The sequence below is a fragment of the Polypterus senegalus genome, chromosome 2 (assembly GCF_016835505.1).
Source record: "Polypterus senegalus isolate Bchr_013 chromosome 2, ASM1683550v1, whole genome shotgun sequence".
Taxonomy (NCBI): Eukaryota; Metazoa; Chordata; class Cladistia; order Polypteriformes; family Polypteridae; genus Polypterus; species Polypterus senegalus.
Genome location: NC_053155.1, coordinates 228,582,081 through 228,605,490, shown reverse-complemented (window position 1 = coordinate 228,605,490; position 23,410 = coordinate 228,582,081). Strand labels below are relative to the sequence as shown.

The 23,410-nt window shown below is 35.9% G+C and overlaps 1 protein-coding gene across 3 annotated transcripts in view; it reads left to right on the top strand.

The window, feature by feature from the left end:
- LOC120523744 (protocadherin-9) overlaps positions 1-5,198 on the top strand; it is an 878,443-nt gene extending 873,245 nt beyond the window's left edge. For all 3 annotated transcript variants that reach the window (XM_039745318.1, XM_039745319.1, XM_039745317.1), the window contains one exon: positions 3,976-5,198. In XM_039745318.1, coding sequence (XP_039601252.1) covers positions 3,976-4,343 — 368 coding nt within the window. In that variant the 3' untranslated portion in view covers positions 4,344-5,198. The remainder of the gene's footprint in view (positions 1-3,975) is intronic.
- Positions 5,199-23,410: the final 18,212 nt, after the last annotated feature.

Here is a 23,410-nt window from a genome sequence, read left to right as displayed (position 1 = left end):
GCACCTGGGGGGGGCCCCGCTTTTGAGGTCTGCATGTCCCATTCGAGCGTATTTGTCAAGTTATATTCTCCAGTTATATTTTGATAAAGTCTGCATGTTATCTTGCAAAAAATTAGCTGAATACTGTAATGAGAAAATCCAGTGTATGTTAACATTATTTTTATTCAATTTGCGTGCACTTTTATACAGTCCACACATACTGGTAACAGTGTTTGACGTAACTGGCCGCACGTGGGGTTCTTCAGCCCTAGGCCCCACACACCCCTAAGGCTGCCCCAGGATATTACTGTCATGGTTGTGGAACCATTTTGAAAGAATCCATTCTTTGTTACAAAGCTCAATAGCCTGCTGGTGAAAGTCAACTTGAACACAGCAGTTGTTCTCAAACTCAATCCCAGGGGACCCCACATGGCTGCAGGTTTTTGTTCCAACTAACTTGTGTTTTCAATTGGAATAATAACCTAATTGAGTGAGCTGTTATTTGAGTTTTTGTGTTTTAGGGTCATTGTATAATTTACAAAACTAAGTTTGGTAAAATTTTATTAGTATGTACTAAGCATTTATGTATATTACATGTGGATAATTTAGTGTTTTTTCTTCATTTGGTTTTTAAGATTTTCAACATTATTATGCTTTTCATTCAAATTTTCCAGGTATTCTGGGTATTTAATTCACAATTTCCCAATAAACATGTTATTGAGTCTGATACTGAAGTCATTGCAGCCTTTCAGTGTTGTTTACCTGGATGTCTATTTGGCGTTTTGTTAACTGTCATTATTAGGATACGTTTAAGGGACTACAAACTACATAGAATCATTGAAAATAATATTATTTGGATTGATTTAGTGTTTTTAGTGAATTTTGTGCATAGTGTAATGTCCTTTGAGTCATTTGGGGGGTGGTGTTAAAATATAGAGAATTTATATTTAAGGCTAAAGGCATTTTTTAAAATTGGTTTAACATCTTATTTTGAAGCCATTTTGTTTCTTTTGGAACTTTTCTAGATTGCTATGCAGGGCAACTGGAGTCCAATGGTTTCAACACGCACTTCCTGATCATCTGAGACTGGGTGGATAGCTAAAAACTGTTGAGAGTGTCAATATAATTACAGTCTTTTTGGTTTCAGAACTTGTGCAGCAGTATTTTGTCTGTTAAGTGATTTTTCTGTGACGACAAATAGAAAAGGTTCACAATTTTCACCTTTGCTTTTTTTTGTGATTTATGCTTCTTCTCTCAATCCCAATTTAAAAATAATCTCTACCTTTTCCCTATTAACACATTCCACCTACCATTTGCAATGTTACACCAACAATCGAGATTCATCAAACCAGACAACATTTTCCAGTTTTCACTTGTACATTTACAATGATAACATTCCAACTGTAGCTTCTTCATCCTGTTCTTAGTTAACAGAAGTGAAACAATGGGGAATTTTCTGTTGCTGTTACCCATGCTCCTCAAAGTTTGATGTGTTATCGTTCAGATTTGCCCTTGTGCACACCTCTGTTGTATGCAGCTTTTGCAGATGTACCTGTGACTTTTCTGTTTTTTGGCTGGCCATTTTACTGATACCTCTGCCACTGACTGATGTCTTTTGTTTATCACCATTAGCCCTGTAAACCCTATAGACTGTAGTGCAAAAAAATTTTAGGAAGGAAAATGGTCCGAAATGCTGGAACTATACAGTGTTTGTCAATAATTTCACATATCTTATTCATCAAGTTGTTGGGTTGAGCAATACCTAAACCTTTTGATCATATCTTCTTGTTAAATATGTTGAGCAGCAGACACATTTGGTATTTGAAGTAGGAGAATATTTGTGGTATATAAAGTGGCCACAGTGTACACAAATATACAGATTTCCATTTCAGGTATATGGGGAGAAAAGAGCTTATTTGTAAACTATTGTGTATAAAACAGAAACCAAATCTTCATGGGATTCCAATCCACTTCAAGATAGATCCATTTACATACTCAAACTCGCTTAAAATGTTGTGCCATGTTACAGATACCAATTAATTTAACAAGTATAGTCTTTAGAATGTTTATGCAAAAGTATGGAGTAGATAAAAAAACACATATGAACAGAGTTAAATGTGCAAACTGCACACAGGCCGTAAGACACTATTGTACCCAGGACACTTTAGCTGTGAGGTGGCACTGCATCACTCTGCCACCTGTCACAATGTTCATTCAGATTTCTAGTATGCCTTTTTGATTTGGCAGAAAAAAATAAGGGACACTTTTGAAGCTGCATCATTCTGATGCGGTCTAGTATGTCTATGAAAAGGTAAAGAACAGTATTTCTGATTGTATTGCTCTTCTTTTGAATCTTATGGTGAAATTTGAATTCTCTAAAAAGTCAGTGACCTGGCCAGTAATCAAACTTAGCTCTCTGTCACTTAGCAGTGCTAACCATTATATCTCTAAGATGCCCTGCTATAATGCACAAATAATGTAATATTTTCAAGCCTTTTTGATCCAATTTGGGGTGACAGGACAACAAGTCCAAAGCAAGGAGAATCCATTACAGGGTACTAGTCGATCACTAGTAAACTCACACACACACCAGCACTAAAACTGGAACAGTTTAAAATTATCAACTAACATGCACCCCTTTGGCATGTGGAAGGAAAACCAGAGCAGCTGAAGAAAATCTACAAATAAATACTGATAATATGCACACAGACAGCAACTGGGAACACCATGTAGTAACTGCTGTGCCACCAATCAAGGGGCACTCAAATAGCTGTAAAGATGGAGAGCCCATATGAGCTCAGTAAACCGTGAATAATGCAAAGAACAAGATATTGTCTAATCTTTTGTCTTAACTATACAGTATTGTCTTTTTTGTTTTTCATTTATGTACTTTTGAGGTAAAGTAGAAAAAAACAGACCCATGTGCATGCCGAACAAACATTTAATCAATAACCACTTGTCAAGTCAGCGCCTATAACTGAAGCAACAGGAGGCCAAGTTCATATGGAAATAACATGAGGAGATGACTCAAAATAATTAGACATGTCAAAGTACAGTACAGCTATGCAATTAAAGGATGAGAAGCGCTGGCCTGCTGTATTTATCATCATCTACTATGTGTCAGAGAAAAAAATCCAAGGAGCAGAACATATGAGCAGTTGGTATGGACAGATAAAACTGAATTTCTCTGAATTGCTGTTGCCATAATGTTAATGGCCATCTTTCAAAATGCCTCAAAGAAGAAAAGGAATTTCACTCAAATTAACACACAGGCAATACGGTAAATCATCAGGCATGAGAGAAGAGCAATAGTGGGTTAAACAGAAACCAACTCCATTAAGTTTGAAAAATAAAGACCATAAAATAGATATTCTCTTCAAACGTCCTCTTCAACCTGTTTTAAATGTAAAAGTGGTGAGTGGCTCTGTATTTGACTGGCCTTGTTAAGATATTTGTTAACATTATTGACCTTTCGAGTGCATTGAGCCATGAAACTCTAGGCTTCTGGCATTAAAGAACTTCCACCTACATCTAAATCTCCTGTGCTTTACATGAGGAATCGCCTTATTCTTTGTGACCTTTGCTGCTCCTGATGTGTATCAGCTTTATAACAGATATGTTCTTTTTCACTGATAAGCTGCTTACACCAATTTCAAAGGAAATGTTTCATCTGCAATTAAAGGAATAAGGAAAAGAAATTATATTTTATTCTCATTTTTGATTCTGTACATATTTGCCTTCCTGCTTTTTATTGTCTTTTATGGAGTGTTTGTAGCTGATTGTTATTTGCTTTAGGACAGAAAAAAATTGTCTTGACGTTTGTATGGCAAACAACAAAGTGTCTAATTTCATTAAAAAAATAATAAAATGCAGTGTTGGTATTATTATGAAACTTGCATTTAATACTCTTCCTGCCCAAATAATTCACTCTGCTTAAGCACAACATGAGCAAGTTTTAATTCATTTCCTGTTTTTGTTTTTAACTCTGTTTTTTAGATGGCCCACTTGGACCTAGGGGACTAGCTGAAGCCACAGAGATGTGTACCCAAGAGTGTTTAGTTCTTGGACACTCTGACAACTGTTGGATGCCTCCTGGGCTAGGATCCTACCAGCATCCCAAGTCCCCACTCTCCACCTTTGCCAACCAAAAGGAATGGGCCAAGGATAAATTAGTGAATGGACATACATTGACAAGAAACTGGAAAGAAGATGGCACCAGGAACCAGTTTGGGGACCGAAAGCAGTTTGGAAGTGCGGAAGGCCATTTCAACAGTGGCAATCATATGACAGACATTCCGCTGGCTAACTTGAAATCATATAAACAGGTTTCTGGGACTGATAGCCCAAAGGAGCACCAGCTATAAGAAGTCTCCAGGTGATCATATACTGTAGGCAGATGTTGAAAGTCATGTAGGCTTTTGATGTCGACTCCTGCTACTGCTGTTCAATAGAGTTAATGTACTTAGTAGGCCTGTAGACCAGTGCTTATATTCAGCAAGTATATACAATTCTACATTATGTTGACACCACCGATGGTATTGGATCCTTGACTTGAGCATACAGTAAAACCTTACAAAATACTTGTAAAACTCACTTTCAAGTATATGTGATCTTCATTTCTGAAGAACAGAAGGCTAAAGAGTTTTTTTTTTTCTTTTCTTTTTTTTTAATATAGTGGCTAAATAATATATTCAGATATTGAGATATTGTGATGTGATTGTTGTTGAGCTATTCTGGGACTATATTACTTGACACAGTTGAAGAACATGGACATATAAAATTGAAAAAAAAATTGTGCTATTAACACAGTTAGTGGACACTTGTTGAGTCTGTCATTGTTGAAGTGTTTGTAAATAGGACAAGTTAATACTAACCAATTTTGTGTACCTGTACTACTCACTCAACAGACTATGACGGTTCATATTTTATAGGCATTTTTGTTTTGCTTTAAATTACTCATTTCTTTCTGTAAAAATATGCATTTTGTAGTCTGACACATTCATATTCATACACTCAGAAATGCTTGTGACTAGGTTAACACAAGTTATTTAATCTCAGACTTACAGGAAATACTCTAAATTTCTCCTGACTGTCATTGAAACACCACTGTGCTTGGAGCAAATTTTAATTTATTTTTAACTATTTTTCTACCACTTACATTAGTAATGATATATCTTTTTACTAAATCTTTGCTTTTTTAATTTCACAAAAAAAAAAAACTTCAAACAGAGCATAAGGAGAACTGTTGATCCAAGTGCACCTGTGATTTTACAATGAGTCTTTCTGTTGTGCAGGGTTTTTTGGAATTGGCTGTCTTTTAAAAAGGCTTTTAATGCAATTCTTAAAAAAAACGAGAAAAAAAAAACAAGAAAACATAATTTGTGTTTCAGCACAAGAGATTTGAGTGTAATCATTGGATGTTTCACGTGTTGTGCCTTCATGACATGAAAACATGCATTCTACCTGTTTCGATGGTTGGGATGTGGGTCACACCCTCTTCCAGTCTGCTAAAAAGATTCAAACTGTAGAATGCCTGGCTGGTTTTAGCATCATAAATAGAAAAAGTTCCACAAAAATATATTTACCTGATCTACAAGCACGTGCAGAAATTTGTGAACCCAAGCATTTTAAACTATTTTGTTAAGGCATGAAAGCCAATTAAAACAATGAAATAGCATGCAAAATAGCTTTACAGTTAAATATGATTATTTTTGTCTCACTTTTTAAGCATACCTCTTTTGTTTTATTTGAAGGTTATGTTGTAGATTACAGAATCATTCATTTTGTATAGCACTTCATGTTTTACTTAACAGTATATATGTATACTATTATAATAATAATAATATATATATATATATATATATATATATATATATATATATATATATATATATATATATATATATATATATATATATGTACAAACACAAAAACCCATGGGTTGGGGTGAATTGCTTATTGCAGTATGTTTGTCAGTGTGTGGGGGTGTTTGCCATCCTAGATATACATATAAATATATATAAACAGTTAATCCTTGTTACTGCTATACAGGTATTCAGCTCTTGCAATAAATGTTTAGAATAACATGCTGTGTGTCTGATTACTTCAGTAATATAAGCAGTGATGTGTTCACTTAGAAGTGGAGACCGGTAAATGTACAGTATATTGGTGACATAAGTACAACTTTTATAAGTAGTGTCAATGCAGTAAAGTCAGGGGAATTTAAAATACTAAATGATTTTACATTGAGAAAATATTGTATTAATTATATAAATGAATTAAAATAAGACCTATTCGTATGACTGAATATGAGCTTGTAAATATACTGAATCATTCTGTCATATGACTAACTGTAAGTGAAAAATATGACAATGGCAGTCAATTTTTAATTAAGTTTGGAGTTTATTTCCAATACACATTAGGCAACCCTTGATCAAAAAATGTTGGGACAGTATGGAAAAGGCAGTGATTCTTAAATTTGCTTTGACTTTTATTTAATTTCTGAAAGTAAGAACCCAAGATATTTCAGGTTTTGTGTGGTCAACTTCATTTTATTGGTTAATGCACATCCATTCCTGCATTTCTGGCCTGCAATATATTCCAAAAAAAGTTGGAAGGGGGAAAATTAGTAATGAGGTAAAATAATTAAATAATGATGTGATTTCAAACAGGTGATTGCAATTATGATTTGGCAAAAAGAGCAGTAACCATGAAAGGCTGAATCTTTGATTGGCAGAAGATGTCCATTTTGTCAACAAATGATTTTATGAGGAAAGATCAGAAGAAAAGATTTATCCAAAAAACAAAGTCAAAGTCATGATTGTGAAAACCGCCAATGTTAATGACAAAATGAAAAATCAACAAAAATTCTAGTACCAAAAAGTATCAAAAAAAGTTGCATAATATTGCTAAGGGTTTTTATCCAGTTTCAGATAAATTAGAACTACAAGAAGTTATCTTTATATAGTCACACTGATGTCCTCATCACACACTGAGCTGGTGCATTGTGGGATGCTTTACCAAGGTAACAAATGACACAAAATTCTTAACATGGTGGCACAGAATACTAAAACAAATTGGTATTGAAAATATTGTGAACAATTGATAAAACTCTCAAATAAAGTCTCCAATTGAAAACCAAAACTCCACAATAGTCTCTCAGTCAAAACACCCCAGAAAAGATGTATAACTTAATTTTCAATCTTAAAGAGAGCCCAAGATAAATGAATTATGAATATCAATCATAGCAGTCACATTTTCAAAATTCAGTGTTTGAAAATGGCCAACAAGAACATGTTGTTTTGAACAACACACAGTGACTGAATTATATGGACTGACAATCGTGCTTTAATGTCTATCTTCCCATACTGAGAGTTTTTAAAAAAAAAAAAAAGGAAAGAAAAAAATAAACAAGCTTCTATGGGCTCATTAAAAACAATTGATGCATACTGGGAGCATTGCATTGCTGTATTCACATGGATGTGAGTTTTTTCTCCAGCTAACTTGCAATGCAGAATTGATCAGAATGGTCACCTACGAAAGGACAAATTTAGATTTTTGTTGACTCATGAAATTAATATTTCCATTATTTTTGGTAGGATCCTTATAAAAATGAATGAATCTTTAGGCCACAGTATATCACTTTCTTAATTGAGAGGAATATATTAAGTTATTAATCCATATTTAGTATACTATTTTCATACAGCCACCTAGAGCTTATCATGTATATCTCATCCAGGAAATGTTTCCATTTTTGGTAACACCTTGCGACTTTAAGAATTAGCATTTCTTCCTAGCTGAGATGATTATCCTGGTAACTGTTCTACAACTTAGAGTGGCAATGTGACTTTTGTTTGGTGCCATCGTATACCTTTTTGTTTGATGTAGCACATCGCCTTTGTTCTTTAAGACAAGCACACCCAAACATTGATTTTGCCTTAATACTATCTGGTTTAGTAACCAGAAGGCCTGTATTACTGGATGTGGTGTGACTTGGTGCCTCATAAATCAAGAACCAAATGAAGAGTTCATTACTCTATAGCCACTAAAGCGTGATTGACAGAATTTATTTTGTGAAAATCTTTTTTTCTAATGTACAATATATTATTTAAATATCATGATTTCAAATATATATAGTAAAGAAAAATGCATGTATTAGATATTTCATATTATGTGAATATTGAATATACAATACATGTAAGGTTACTTGATTCTTTAATGTCTATAAAATATACCTTCTGCCTATTTACAACTCAAGATCAAATTTCTTTTTTACTGCCTTCACTGTGATAATACAAATTAGGCAAATACAAAATTAATTTGACATCATGTACGTTACATTTATTTACCTTATTGGTAAACATAATATTGATATAAAAATATTTCCCTAAGCTCTTTACATACAGGAAATAAAAAAATGAAAATATTGATTTGATCTCAGTGATACAAAACCTTTCACTTTTAGCATTTTGAAGAGCACATACTACATTTATTAAAACTTAAACAAAAATTCAGACTACTGCACCAAAAACTACTTATCAGTGGTGTAATGGTGTATCATTTACATTTTTCTTCAGTACCACCCATTAGCACAGATGGTCTGTCAGCTCACACTTGTACTAGCATTCGCAAAATGGCTTGGGTCAGGAAGCTCAAAGGTTCATTCCTGAGAGCACTCACCATGTGATGCTGCATCACAAAGGTTAACTCCCAAGTGCACCTGGCATGTTACACTGCAGCACTTTATTTAATGGGCCACCAGTGTGTTGCTGTGTGAGTGTCTAGCCTGTCCTGTGAGAGGCACTCAGAATGACATATTGCAAATTGACACGATGAAAATTAAGCAAATAAGACAAATACTGTAGCAAGTTCTTACTTTCTGATGTGCCAGTCATTAGCGGAAATATTTGACACGTTAAACAATTTCTACATTAGAGAGTACAAAGTTAAATAAAGAATCAAAATGCAGCAAATTAACAGAACTGGGAAAAGTAGTTTTAGAAAATCACATGGAACATTTTCCCAGAGACTGGAAGCATAGTAAAAAAATGATTGTGCCGATGCTGATATTTACTGCCTGGTTAGTGTTAGCTTCACATCTAAGTTAACAGACATGATAACATCCCCACAAAAAAAAATAATAATTTAATGATACAAGTGCCCTTTAAAGGTAGCAGATTTCTAGAGTGGCGGTGCTTTAATATTTAAATGTTCAAATTTTACAAGAGAATGACAAAAACATACAATTATGGATTAACACTCATCTAGTGTAAATTATACAAATGTATTTTTTACAACGGTGCATGGAATTAGTGACATTAAAATGCATATTGAGGTGTTTAACATCCTCCCCTGTCACTAATTTAACTGAATTACTGTATTAGGTCTAGTAAACTGCATTTACTCATTGTTCATAGATAGAAATTAAAAATAAAATTCTCTCTCTATATAGATCACAGGTTCTTAAGCTATGAGTCGAGATTCACAACTGTACTCAGTGGGAAAGGGTGGCATATGTTCCGCAGAGTGCCTCGTGATGTGATGGGTCACTGCTGGCAGTTTAAGTGAATGATGCTGCCTTTGGCAGTGATTCTCCAACTGTCTGCATCATTTCTGGGACAATATTAAAAAGGTGAAATTGGGTTGTGTGAAAGAAAAGTTTAAGAAACACTGCTCTAGATCAATCACTTGTAGGTCAGCTTTTGTAATTATGTTTAATCTACTGCATCTCAGGTTAATGCAAAACCTCTTTCAGCTCTTCTGGTTCATTTCAATTCATGGTCACAAGATACTGAAGAGCACCACAACAGTAGCGCTGAATTCGAGTCAGGAACCTGGATGGGTTTAACTACACACCCCTCTATTCATTCGTACAGGAGTCCTCATTTAACCTAACATGAGCCGATTAGAAAATGGGAGCAACACGCAAACACCACACTGAGGGATTAACAAAGAAAGAATTAAAATACATAAAAGCATTTTAAACCATACAATAACTGTTCGATTGCATAATTTTTGTTGGGTAGGGTGGCTTTGCCACTTTCCCAACTACAAAACATTCTCTTTTTCGTCTGTTTATCAGAGTCTCTCTAACCATCAACAGTGCTTCTTACCTGAGCTGACTGCAAAGACACCAGACTGGAATTCCCTATGGTGGATTTGGATGTCCCTGCATCTCTGAGTCTGTTATTGCTATTCAAGATCCTGATCTTGAAGCTGCCCCATTTTCTTCTAATCAGGTATGATGTGCTGGCTTTTAACAGCCAGACAGATGAGTACTGGAATCCTGCCATTCCATCCTTGATTAACACTTAGATAGGTAAACACAGTGACATATTGAAGGCTAATAAAGCCTACCCTTTGCCATGCTGTCTGTCCTCTGCTATTCTGTCCTTCTGAAATGCCACTTCTCTCAGGATCCTGGGAGTTTTATTTTCCAAGGCATCATATGTTGCCAATAAATGGGGCTCTGTTTTCTCTCTTTAGAGAAGACCCCTCATTCCCAAGATGCTACTGTCTTTTTCTGTATTACTGCACCTCTTAATTTCGTGTTGTCCTTCATCTGGCAACAATTTGGTAGTTGAGTATACTATGCATCACCCACCATTTGAAGTATCCACAGCTGCAAGACTTGAGTGATGCTGGTATGAAGGTGAGTAAATACTATGGGGTAAATTTACGAGCAGAAGGACGCTCTCAAGTTGCATCCATAGCTGTGGGTGCTCCACATACACAAAAAAGAAGGGCTAGCTGATACAATGAGGTATATTTATGACCTTTCCTAGACTTCTGGTATTTTTCTTCTGCCCATTTCTCTTCCTGGAAAGTAAAAGTTTGGGACCTCTTGATAAGCATTAAAGGTAAGGTTTTTGAGTAACATTTGCAGTGTTTTTCCTTAACTCGGCAATTCCTCAAATCTTTACCATTTCACTGTGTCCTACAGTTTAACTAAGACTGTCATAAATGTTTTATTTCTTGTAAACTGATTTTATCTCTTTAATGTTGCACAGCTTACTATGAATTATATGTAATGTCATCTATTTTTTTTTTTACAAGTGAGGCACAACTCAGTTTAGCTATGTGCTTAGGGTTATATAGTGGGTTGAGGTACCAACTAGGCCATCCTGCATACAAACAATTAGGTTATAAAAATAGAATATTTGGTTAATATTACGAAGATCAGAAGTGAATTTTACTCAGAATGGAATGGAAAATGACTTTTTTTTTATAAAGGCATACTGTTAATGCTTTAGGTTCTTTAAGTTTTTGTTATAATGAATTGTTGGTCATGTATTACTAGGTAACAAGAAAAACCTTTGATGAGGTCTTGTAACGCAGTAGCAAATGGCTATTAGTCGCACTACAAGTAGCTCCTCTTCTAAAATGGGGTTAGTGCTTTGTGTGTCTTATAAAAAACGAATAAAGCATTAGTTAAATATTGTTACCTGCTGTACCAGGCAATAACTAATACTGTATGTTGTTTTAGGTAGCTCCTATCAAAAGTGTTAGTGGTTTATTGATTAGTCAGCTACCATGTTAAAATGGAAAAGAAGATGACATTTAGTGATGTAGTGTAAAAACTTAAATACTTAAGTCTAACACATGCCAGTAAATAACATTTAAAATGATATATACTGCAAACTCATATATTTTTAGGAATTTACAGTACTTTTTAATTTTAAAAGATAAGGGTTGTTTTAGTACAGAAACAAATTGCTCTTCAGCTACTAAAATGACAAATGAAATTTGGATCTGTGCAGTGCCTATAAAAAAATAACCAAGTTATATGGAACTTTTCAAATATTATTATTATACAGCATTAAATCACAATGGTTTAAATTTGGCTTTTTTGAAACTCATCGACAGAAAAAAATCATTAACATCAAATAGAATACACATTTCTGCAAGGAGGTTTAAATTAAAGTACTATATATACTCACATATAAGTCGGGTCTTGAAACCCAAAAAATCAATCATAAAATCAGACCCCAACTTATATGGCCGTTCAAAAATGCAACCCTTACATTTTTTTTTTTACATCTTCTTGCCTCCTCCAATCTCGCACCAGTTTCTCAGATATATCGAATTTTGTTGCAGCAGCACACTTACCAATTTCTTTCGCCACTTCAATCACTTTTAATTTAAAACCTCCATATTTTTTTCTGATCAAACGCTTCATTGCAGATAAGGGATGATCTTACGATAAAAGTGTATGAGGATGTGAGATACAAAAAACACAAAACAGTGCAAATGTCGCTTCAGAATAGTTCAGATATTACTGCGTGGTCACGTAGGCACAATATATAGAAGAAAAAGGCAGTGTGTTCCGTGGTTACTCTCTCGGGTGGGCGTTAACATATCATAATCTCTTGGACCAATAGCGAGAGTTTTCCGCATTCGACTTATACGACCGACATTATAAAATATCAGAAATTATATGGTAAAATCAAGCTCTGACTTATCCGGTATATACGGTAATTGGTTGCATAAGCATTCACAACTTTTCAAGTCAGGATTTAGGAGAGGTACCTTTGGCAACCATGTCAGCCTTGAGTCCGAGTGCACAGGCCTCTGTCAGCTTTGCACTTCTGGACACTGATCTAACAGATCACATATATTCATTTCATTTAATATGATACCCTTAAATTCATCGCTGATGTGCCAGTTGGTTTTAGAAGTCACCTAACTAGTTCAGTGGAGATCACCTGTTTGTAGTCCAGGGGTTTCAATTGACTACAGTATAACAGCGCCTTATCTGGAAGGACCAACTTGTGGTGAGTCAGTATGGTGTTCTAATACACAATGAAGACCAAAAACCACTCCAAGCAAGTCTGTGAAAAGGTGATTGATAAGTCAGTTGATAGAGACAAGAAAATGTCCGATTCACTGAATATCACTTGGAGTCTGGTTAAATCAATCATTAAAAAATTAATTTGCCTAAAGCAGACCATCCAGAAAAACTGAGTGATTGTGCAAGAAGAAAACTATTGAGGTAGGTCACCAAGAGACCTATAACAAATAACAATTCTGGAGGAGTTACAAGCTATAGTGACTAAGACTGCAGGGACTAGACAGACAACAAGTGTTGTTCAGGTGTTTCACCAATCACATCTTTATGGGAGAGTAGTAATGAGAAAAAACACACATGATATCTAAGCTAAAGTTTGCCAGGTAGGCACATGGGATACTCTGAAGTCAGCTTGAAGAAGGTCCTATGGTCTGATGAGATCACAATTTGAATTTTTGGACATCAAACTAAATGCCATGTTTGAACAATGTGCGTTATCAAGAATGCATCATCCTTATCGTGAAGCATGATAGTGGCAGCATCATCTTGTGGGGATACTTCTTAGCCGCAGACCCTGGAGGGCTGGAGAGAGTAGAACATGAAATTAGTTTTCTGAGGGAAAACCTGATGTAGAAGCCTACATTTTAGGAGAAAAATTATTTTCCATCAAGACAGAGACCCCCATTATAAAACCAAAGCTACACAGGAATGGCCTAAAATAACAATGTTAATGTGTTGGAGTGGCCAAATCAGAGTCCAGACCTCTCAGTTCAATTGAGAGTCTGTTTCTGGACTTGAAAAAGGCTGACCACTCATGATCCCCATGCAGGTTGACAGAGCTTCAGCAACTGGACAAAGAAAAATGGGGGAAAATGGCAGTGTCAGGTTGTGCAAAATGCAAACGAAACCTAAAAACTTATCTTTTTAGAAAGGCATTTTGTTAAATTGTTTCTATAAATTATTTTGTTTGTTAATTTATTCTTATTTTGTAGCACTTTGAGATTGTTAAATATAAAGCACAATATAAATAAAATTCTATTATTATTATTATATTATTATAACAGAGAGCTGTCCATGCAGACTCAAGGATGTCATGGCTTTCAATGGTGCATCTACTAAATCTACATATACCATCAGTTATTTAGTGTTTTATATCTCTAATTAATTTAGAACAGAGATCTGGGTTTTTTTTGACATTAAAACTTTTTTTCTGCTGATCAATGTCAAAAAAACCAACTTACATCCATTATATATAAACTAATAATGGGTTACTACTGCATTTTACAAATGCTAATAAATAAAAGAAAGAATTGACATATGTCAGTATTTATAAGAAACAAATCTCCCTAAAATAACCACTCAGTAAAATAAGGCTTTAAAAATTAAATCAAAAAGCCTACACTAATACTGAAAATGAGGCATATTTTTATTCCATATAAAACAGATGACACTTCTGATGCATATTAGATTAATTATTCCTTCTGTTTTCTTTGTTGCACTTCATTGACTTTTACTTTTGTCTTTCTTCCAATGTTCCTCAAGCTCTTCAAAATGTTAGCGACTGTTTAACAAATTGGCCCAGGTTAATTTGGATGCAAGAATGTACATTCATTACTTCGCTCTTTTTCCCTTTGCCATAAACACAAAAGCCTAATTTCCTTGAACAGCTAATTGTGCATTAGTCAATCTGAAATTATAAAACTAAAATGAGAGCAAGAATACAATACATCAGTCCTTTTTTTCTTGTTGCTAAAGACCTGTGAATGTGTGTTTTTATTCTAAGTAAATTGGCTCTACCAGGCGTGATGGGTAACCTGCTAGACATATTAATAAATTTAACAAGGCAGATGATTTATAAATTCTCAGAATTTCTGGTACAATCTGTAATGGGTGAGTATAGCACAAGTTCTGATAAGTTATTCTGTCCTGCTGATCTTTTTCCTGAGCTCATGGATCAGTGGAATCAAGGGGGCCAAAACCTGTTGAGACAAGACACGAGCTGGACCCCAGGACGCCAAAGCATTGCATGTTACATCCGCATAAATACGCCATATTTATGCACATAAAAGCCATTCAGAACCATATATTAACTTAGCACTTGAGAATCCTCAAATGGGTGTAGGAAAGGTTTATGAACACTCCATAGACAGCACCTGTGGTTGGAACTGAACCCTGATGCCTGGAGCTGTAATGATGCAGGGCTAACTTTGGTGATGCCATGATGAACAGACCTGTTTATATAAATGGTTTTGTTTTAGTTTAGTATTTTGGGGTATATACTGTATACAGTATACCACACACATACACACACATATACTATATGAGAGCTGTGAAATGCTTCAATGTTTTAATGCAATCAATCACAAAATGTCATTCGACTAGTCTTGATTAATCACAGTAATGTTTGGTAGTCCCCTGTGAATGCCAGTACATTATGACTTCTTAACTGGTCAAACTGTAAAGATGTGTGCCTTTTATAGAAATTCATGATACATGACACAATTATCCCACATAAAGGCAATGTAATAATTGAAGAGCCATGATATCTTAAATTATGCCTCTCAGCCCTGTATTTTGAGGTCTGCAGTCTGATGTGATCCATTTTGCAATGCCAGTAGTTAATTCTTTAGCTTTTGTTTCATTTATAGTTATAAATGAACTTGCACATTCAGTCATTGTAGTCTGCCAAAGATTTTGCTGCCTAATGTTGGAGTTTTTAACAGTCGCATGTGTTAATTTTAAGTGAGGAGGTAAAGAAGCTGACATTTAAATTTGCAAGCACTAAGTTTATTAATATCAATAACTTTTGTCCTCTGAAACATCTGGTAGAGTTTTAAATCAAAAAACACCATCACAGAGTTTGTCTTTCTCAGCCACCATTAATGGAATGATTTAGAGAGCAAGGAATGTAGAAATACACATGGGCTAAGTGCAATTTAGAAAAAAATAACGTATAATGTTTTTGAAGTAAATCACATGCATTAATGCTTTAACCTTGAAACCTCTATAATAATAAATATATATGCAGCTATGCATTTCGAAAAGCATAAAGGAAAGCTTATAGGATGATCAGATGAGCTTATGTTTTGAAAAACATTGTTTTATACAAATAAAATAATAATACTATAATATTGCACAAGGCAAATATCTATCCTTCACTGACACCAATAAGCTCATTTATGCAGTGGATGCTACCATAGTTAGTGAGGTCAAGGAATGAAGACAATCACTGGTTGCCCACAAAGAATTGGCTTGGAAAAAGAGAATTAAGAAAACCATTGAATCATACAAGAAAGAACTACCAGTGCTGAATGAACTCAAGACAGATGTTCCAACCCAACAACTCCACTTGAAAACCAACAACAAACTCAAGAATTACAAAGCAGAAAAGAACTCTGATGAACAGGAACTATGTATTCAGATGAAACTCTAGGCAAAAAAACAGAGGCTGAGATGGCATATCATCAGGAGCAACCAATTCCACCAAAACAGCTCAGTGAAGATGCTCAAAAGTTTTTTTTTTTTATCATAGATAGATAGGTAGAATTCCATCAAATGAACTGTCAAAAAATGATGTGAAAGAGCCAAGTAATAAACAAGTAAAGACTGTCTGGCGAGGAATCATAGAACATCAAGTTGTCCATAATGATATGTGATCTGGTTCAGCCAGGATAGGACCATTAGCACAGACGTTTAAGTTGAAGAGATAGCTAAGGTTATAAAAACAGACTCAAAACTGGAAGTACCCTGGGCCAGACAACATGAAAAACATTTGGCTTAAGTAACTAACTGCCCTGTATAAAGACCTAAATATTAACTTAAGCTAGGGCCAGAAACAACACCTTCAAAGATCTATGGAGTGCTCCTGAGTGGTTAACATCTGGAACCACCTCCCTAATATTAAAAGGTCAGGATGCTAACAGCCCCAAGAAACTATCATCCCATTGCATACTATCCCACCACATACAAAATTCTCATAGTTGCTTTGACCAATTGGACATAGCCACATACTCAAGAAATATTATCCTTCCAGATTAACATAAGGCTTGTTGAGGAGTGCTTAAAGGATGAAAAAATCAACTGCTTGTGAGTAAAATGGCTGTAATACGGTCAAAAAAATCCGTACCATTGTCAATGTGTTCAGTAATGACATCAAAATGGAGTTTGCCTTAGACAAATGTGCCACAGCAATATTCAAATGTAGTAAGCTAATCAGTAGCCAAAATACAACTGAATAACCAAAATGTAATAAGAAACTTGGAGACCAGCAAACACTACAAGTACCTGAAAGTAGAAGAGATTGATGGTATTCAGAACACCTGGATGAAGGAGAACATTGTGAGGTAGTGTTATAGTTGAGTCTAACAAATACGTAAACTGATTTTGAGGAATAAAATTCCAGCTATCAACACCTTAGCTGCACCTCCCATAGCATGCAGTTTCAGGATAGTTAAGAAGACTGATGTTAAGAAGATTTATCTTAAAAAAAGAAAGCTCCTTTGTATTGGATTACTCCTTCACCTGAAGGCTGATGTTGAAAGACTATATCAAGAGATGAAATGGTGGACATGGGTTAGTCAAGATAGAGTCATCTTACAATTCAGCCATCTCTGACTTAAGTAAGCATGTCAAGCTAGACCAGGACAAGTTCACCAGGCTAGTGAAAGATCATAATGACAGTTAAGCAAAATACTCTCTCCAGAAGGAATTTGTATTAATCAAATGCAATTATCTGAGACAAGAGACCATTGCTCAGAATATAAAGAATCAGTCCTCCACTGAGAAAGAAAAAAAATGAACTGCAAAAAAGAAAAACAATACATAAACAAAAATGTCTCACAGTTCTGGTCTAAACAGGAAGGACAGACAGCTTGATAATAGTGGATCAGGACTAAGCATTCAGCACAACACCCTAAGAACGTCCTGAATTGGACAGTTGATAGTAAATGCAGGATGTGCAACAATGCAAAGAAACAGTTAAGGCCTATTGTTGCAGGCTATTGTTATATCTGAGTACACCAGCAGACATAACAAAGTAGCTGGCTACATCCACTGGACAATATGAATGCACCTGGGAGTAAAAGTATGTAACAAGTGGTTTGAACATGTACCCACTAAAGTCATCAAATCAATGATACTGCCATCGTTGTACATGCCAATAGTCACAGATTAAACCAATTTAGCAAACCTTCATGTTATGTGCTGCATAAAAAGAAAGAGAAAAGCTACTTACTGCTTGAAAATAGCCATCCCAAATGATATGAAGATCATGCTGAAAGAAGCCAAGAAACTCAGAAAAAACAATGACTTGTAAAATCACTTTGATCACTTGTTGAGATGTTTTTTTACTAGTTACCGAAGAAAAGGATAATAATGATGATGCTAATAATAATAATAATATAGCTATATTGGATAAACTGCAATGTAATTTTTCTTCTTTACAAATAACCTGAAATGTGCACATAGCAGACTCTCTTCATTAAGCGGACATACGTAATGAGTCATTGGGCTGCTATGCACATTCTGCGTCACCCACATATCTGTCTGCATATACTTTTTGCTATGTAAAAAGCAAGTTTATTATCCATGAGTAAAGATAGCATTGTTTTCAGTTTGGTTCAAACCATTTAATGAACACATGCCCATCACTGCCAGTGCCTGAAGAAGGTTATAGCCCAGAAAAAAAATACTTTACAGTTCCACAGCAGTATTACAGCTGCATGGTGACACAGTGGTAACTACTGCAGCTCAATTAATTCAGTATCAGATTAGAATCTTGGACCCATTTGTTCTAAATGCAGAGCTTAAACATGCTCTCCATGTCTATGTGGATTTTCCTGTAGATGTCACAACTATGGGGAAATTTGCAATGATTTTTCAAAAAATATAATCTCTCCATACCTTTTTGAGGGTTATTTATTCAATTCTGAAGATTGCTTGTTTTTTTTACCAGTTCTTTTAATGTGTTTATTATTTATTTGTGTTCTTCTGCGATGCCATTTTGTTTTTATCCTGCAATGCCATTTTGGAGACACTGTGTTGAGCAGTTTTGTTTGGTAGTTGCTAATGGCAACTTTAAGGGTCATGAACAAGGTGACGTCAGGAGTCACAAGGTGTAAAAGTTGATCCCTTATCTAATTCCTTATCCAAGTTTGCACTTTTCTAAAAAAGAAAGTTTGTTTGCATTTTGTTCCTATTATCACAGTTATGTTTTGACCCAGGGCGGCACGGTGGCACAGTGGTAGCGCTGCTGCCTCGCAGTTAGGAGACCTGGGTTTGCTTCCAAGGTCCTCCTTGCGTGGAGTTCTCCCTGTGTCGGCGTGGTTTCCTCCGGGTACTCCAGTTTCCTCCCACAGTCCAAGGACATGCAGCTTAGGTGCACTGGCGATTCTAAATTGTCCCAAGTGGGTGTGTGTGTGCTCTGTGGTGGGCTGGGGCCCTGCCCGGAGTTTGTTTCCTGCCTGGTGCCCTGTGCTGGCTGGGATTGGCTCCAGCAGTCCCCTGTAGTTAGGATATAATGGGTTGGATAATGGATGTTTTGATCTCCTCATTTTGACCTCACCTTTGTTATTTTGACTCCTGTCTACCTCCTGATCCTTTGATTGCCTGGTGGCACAACACCAGGTTTTCAATATACAGTACACCCACATCACAAAAGATTTACAGATTAACAAATTAGTCAACAGTTAGGTTGTTAATTAGTTATTAAGTTGTTGGTGACTTTAAATTAGTCCAGTGCGCATGGTAGTGTATGCAGCAATGGCTTCTGTGCAGAGATGGAAAGTGATGAAGTACAATTACTTTGTTACTGTAATTAAGTACATTTTTTATGTATCTGAACTTTGCTTAAGTAGATTTAGCTGTGGATACTTTTGACTTTTACTCCACTAAATATTACAATGAATATCTCGACTTTATACTCCATTACATTTCTTCATGGTGATGCCTTACATTTTACAGACACCTGAATGGTTCATTCTTTCTAAACGACTCTTATTAGTGAATCATGTAGATTGAAGTGCAGACGAATCAATTCAGTAGCGCGCCACAGGAGCCCTAAAATGCTTGCATGATACCATAAGCCTTTTTCACTTAGAGCAGTATATGTCTGTTATGGCTCGCCACATAATTGTGAGGTGAAATTGACAAAGCTTGTCTAGGCACAAATGCATCGAGTGATAAACTGCCCAGTCTTTATCATACTATTCATGTGAGCACAGTATGTGAAACAATACTACAGACACATCACAGAGAGCTTTCGTTTCGGTGGCACTGAAATATAAGTATCTCCCTCTCACAACCAGTGAAACAATCAAACTGAAAAGTCATAGCAAAGACACCTATAAGAAAGAGGAGGGAAAAGCAGGCAGTCGAGCTCTCCGCCAGTGCTTCTGTGAGAGACTAGCCTGTTGGCTAGGGTTGGTTGTTGCTTCGTTCCTGAGGCTTTCCTCAACCCTGAACTACATTAAACAGGTTTGAGACCGTTATTCTACAATTAAAATTATTGGGGTAAATAAAGGAAATTTTAAAAGTCACATTTCTTAAGCACTTCTAGATTTTAATATGAGTAAATGTGATGTAGTCCTCTTAAAATACTTTAACCCCATGTAAAAGTGTCATTATAATTAATATAGCAAAATGTAATTGAAAATTGTTGTGTTTTAGCACGCGTTGAGGTTGTTAGTGCTACTACCTCAGAGATCTTGGAGACAAGGTTTAGAATTCCAGCTTAATCAGCAATTGCTAAGTTGGGACATTTCATTATTAGTTTTTGAGTACTGTGGCTATCCTTCAACATTCTAAGTTAATTGGCTTAGTGTGAGTGCCAGTGAGAATGTGCCGGAGAGCAGTCCAGAGTTGAGTCCTGCTTTGTGATTGGGCTTCATATTATCAGGATAGACTACTGACCATCACAACCCTAAAACTGAATGAAATAAATTCAGAAAATGAATTGTCAGGTCATTGGGTGTACATGAAAAGGCCATGGAAGGTACCTTGAAAACTGCTAGCGATTTCTTTGCATTATAGCAGTTAACATGCAAAGACTGATGTACTTTATTGTCTTTTATCAATGCATGCACGATTAATTCTTTTTATACTGGAAAATTGATATTATTAAATTACTATTTTTTTCAGCTTGCACTTTAAAGCTATTAAGTATGATTTTCTTTATGTGCAGAAGGTTGAATGGTTACCAAAGTATTTGTATGCAATGAATTCAGAAAGTACTCAGATACCTTTGCTTTCCACACTCTTTATTGTGTTGTAGATTTCACTTTAAATGGATAAACTTGCAATTTTTGCCAATCAGTCTGCACTTAATGATCTATAATGACAAAGTGAAATTCTATTTTAAGAATGGTTTGCAAATGTATTAAAAATATTGGAGCCCTTTAATTTAAAATTGTAGTCCAAAATCTGAACACATCATCCTGGGTAAATTTAGGCAATGGAATTTAGAGGATAAAAGTTAGTAGTGACCACTGTTATACGCCACTGCAGTGTGAAGCCAAAGCCATCAGCAAATATATGATGATATAATGCACCACGTCTGGCTGCTGGATTATATGCTTTATGCAGCTATAGAAAAGAGCGCAGGTAAACACAGAAGTGTGAATAAGGCTTTAGGGAACAGTATCCTTGTTTTCCACAAAAAGCAAAAAAAAAACAAACATTTAAAACAAAAAAATCCTTAGTGAGAAAATTGCCTGAGAAATGAATTTTAGTGGCAGTTTCACCACTTTTTTCAGACCTACTAAAGCAGCTTGCAGATTTCATTTGTGGTGTTTGTCTTCAGAAGAATTTCTGAAATTTTGTGTTTTGCTGTTGTTAAATCACCTATGAAACTAATGTTGATTTCAGGGTCGTAAATTTGTATGCAACTTGAAAATTGCCTGTTTTGTTCCTTCCAGAGGGCTTTATAAGGGTTGGACAGGAAGGGGCGGAGTCAGTTGCCCTCCCTGGACATCTTCTCAGCACTGTGGAGGGATAAGGAGACAACACAATTAACAACAACACCCGGTCTTGCCCCAGGGTGGTGTTGTATACCATAGATGAGTCCCTGTCTTGCGTTACACCATCCAGTAAATAATTCTGTATAACATAAAGAATTGTAAAATGCCAGTTCAATAGTGTGTTGTGTTTGGTTGCAGTCAAAAATAAACACAATTTTGTTTTCTTTCTACACTAGAATGGACTTGTATTGTAATATAAATAAATAATGAAAACCCATAAAATAATGCTTAGAACAAAAACTATTGCTGAAACATTGAACTGTGTTTACATGGTCGGTAGAGGGGATCATGATGGGGAGTTTAGACACTTCTTCTCCATGTTCTTCTGGACATACGAGGTGCGATACAAAAGTTCCCGGAATGCATTTATTTAAAAGCATACACACCAAATAACAATTAATGATAAACAGTTCCTTCAAAATAGTCACCCACTGAGTTGATACACCAATCCCAGCAAGATTTCAACCTTTCGAAGCACCTCTGGAAGTCGTTTTTTGTCAGTGTGTTCAAGACGTCGGTTGTTATCACTTGGATCTTCTCCACCGTCTCAAATCTGCGTCCCTTGAGCCTCATCTTCATGTTAGGAAATAAAAAAAAATCAGACGGCGGTAAATCAGGGGAGTACGGAGGGTGGGGAATGGCAGTAAATTCAATCAGAGATATGTGAGCTGGTGCATTGTCGTGATGAAAAAGAAATGACTCGTCAGCCCACATCTGAGGACGTGTTCGGCGAATTCGATATTGCAAACACCTTAGAACTAGGGAATCCAATTTCCGGGAATGAAAATGCTGTAATTCCCGGGAAACCGGGAACAGCCAAGTTCGCATATAGCATGTAAAAGTGTAAAAATCAATCAAGAAATAACAGTTATAGTTGAAAACTGAAGACTTCATTGATGTCTGTCAGACAACAGCTTTGAACTGCAACTTGAAATTGCAATGCGTCAGTCTGTTGCATCCGCATTATCTGTGCCAAGAAACGTGGCATCACAGAATGATGACAAGAAACTGGATGCATCAGTAAAAGCTGAAATGGCAGTGTTTCAGAGCAACGACAAGCGTGGGCGTTGTTTAGAACAAGTGTATCAGTATCTGATGACTGTGCTGCCTACTTCAGTGGAGGCAAAGCGTGCTTTCTCAGCAGCTGGCGTACTCTGCACGAAGTACTCTCTCACCTGGACGACCGCATGCTGGACAAGTTATGCTTTCTATGCTCTTATTACTGCAACTAACTAGATCAGGGGTGCCCACAGTTTTTCGGCTTGCAAGCTACTTTTAAAATAACCGGGTCGAAATGATCTACCTACATTAAAAAGTATATATATTCGCCTCTAGCGCTGACATCCGAGGTTCGATTCCCGAGAGGAGGTGCAGTGAGTATGTACGCCTGATGAGCCCAGAATTAGGGCGAAACACGTGTCACGTACTCTTTGCATTATTTGACAGTAAAACTATTTCAACCATATATATATATATATATATATATATATATATATATATATATATATTGTAAGATATGGCCGGCCATTTATCCCAGCCAATACCCCCAAGCCACCAGGTGAAGCCCTCCTTGCAGCATGAAGGTCCCCAGAAGACCAGCAGGGCATCATGGACAATGTGGTTTTTATGC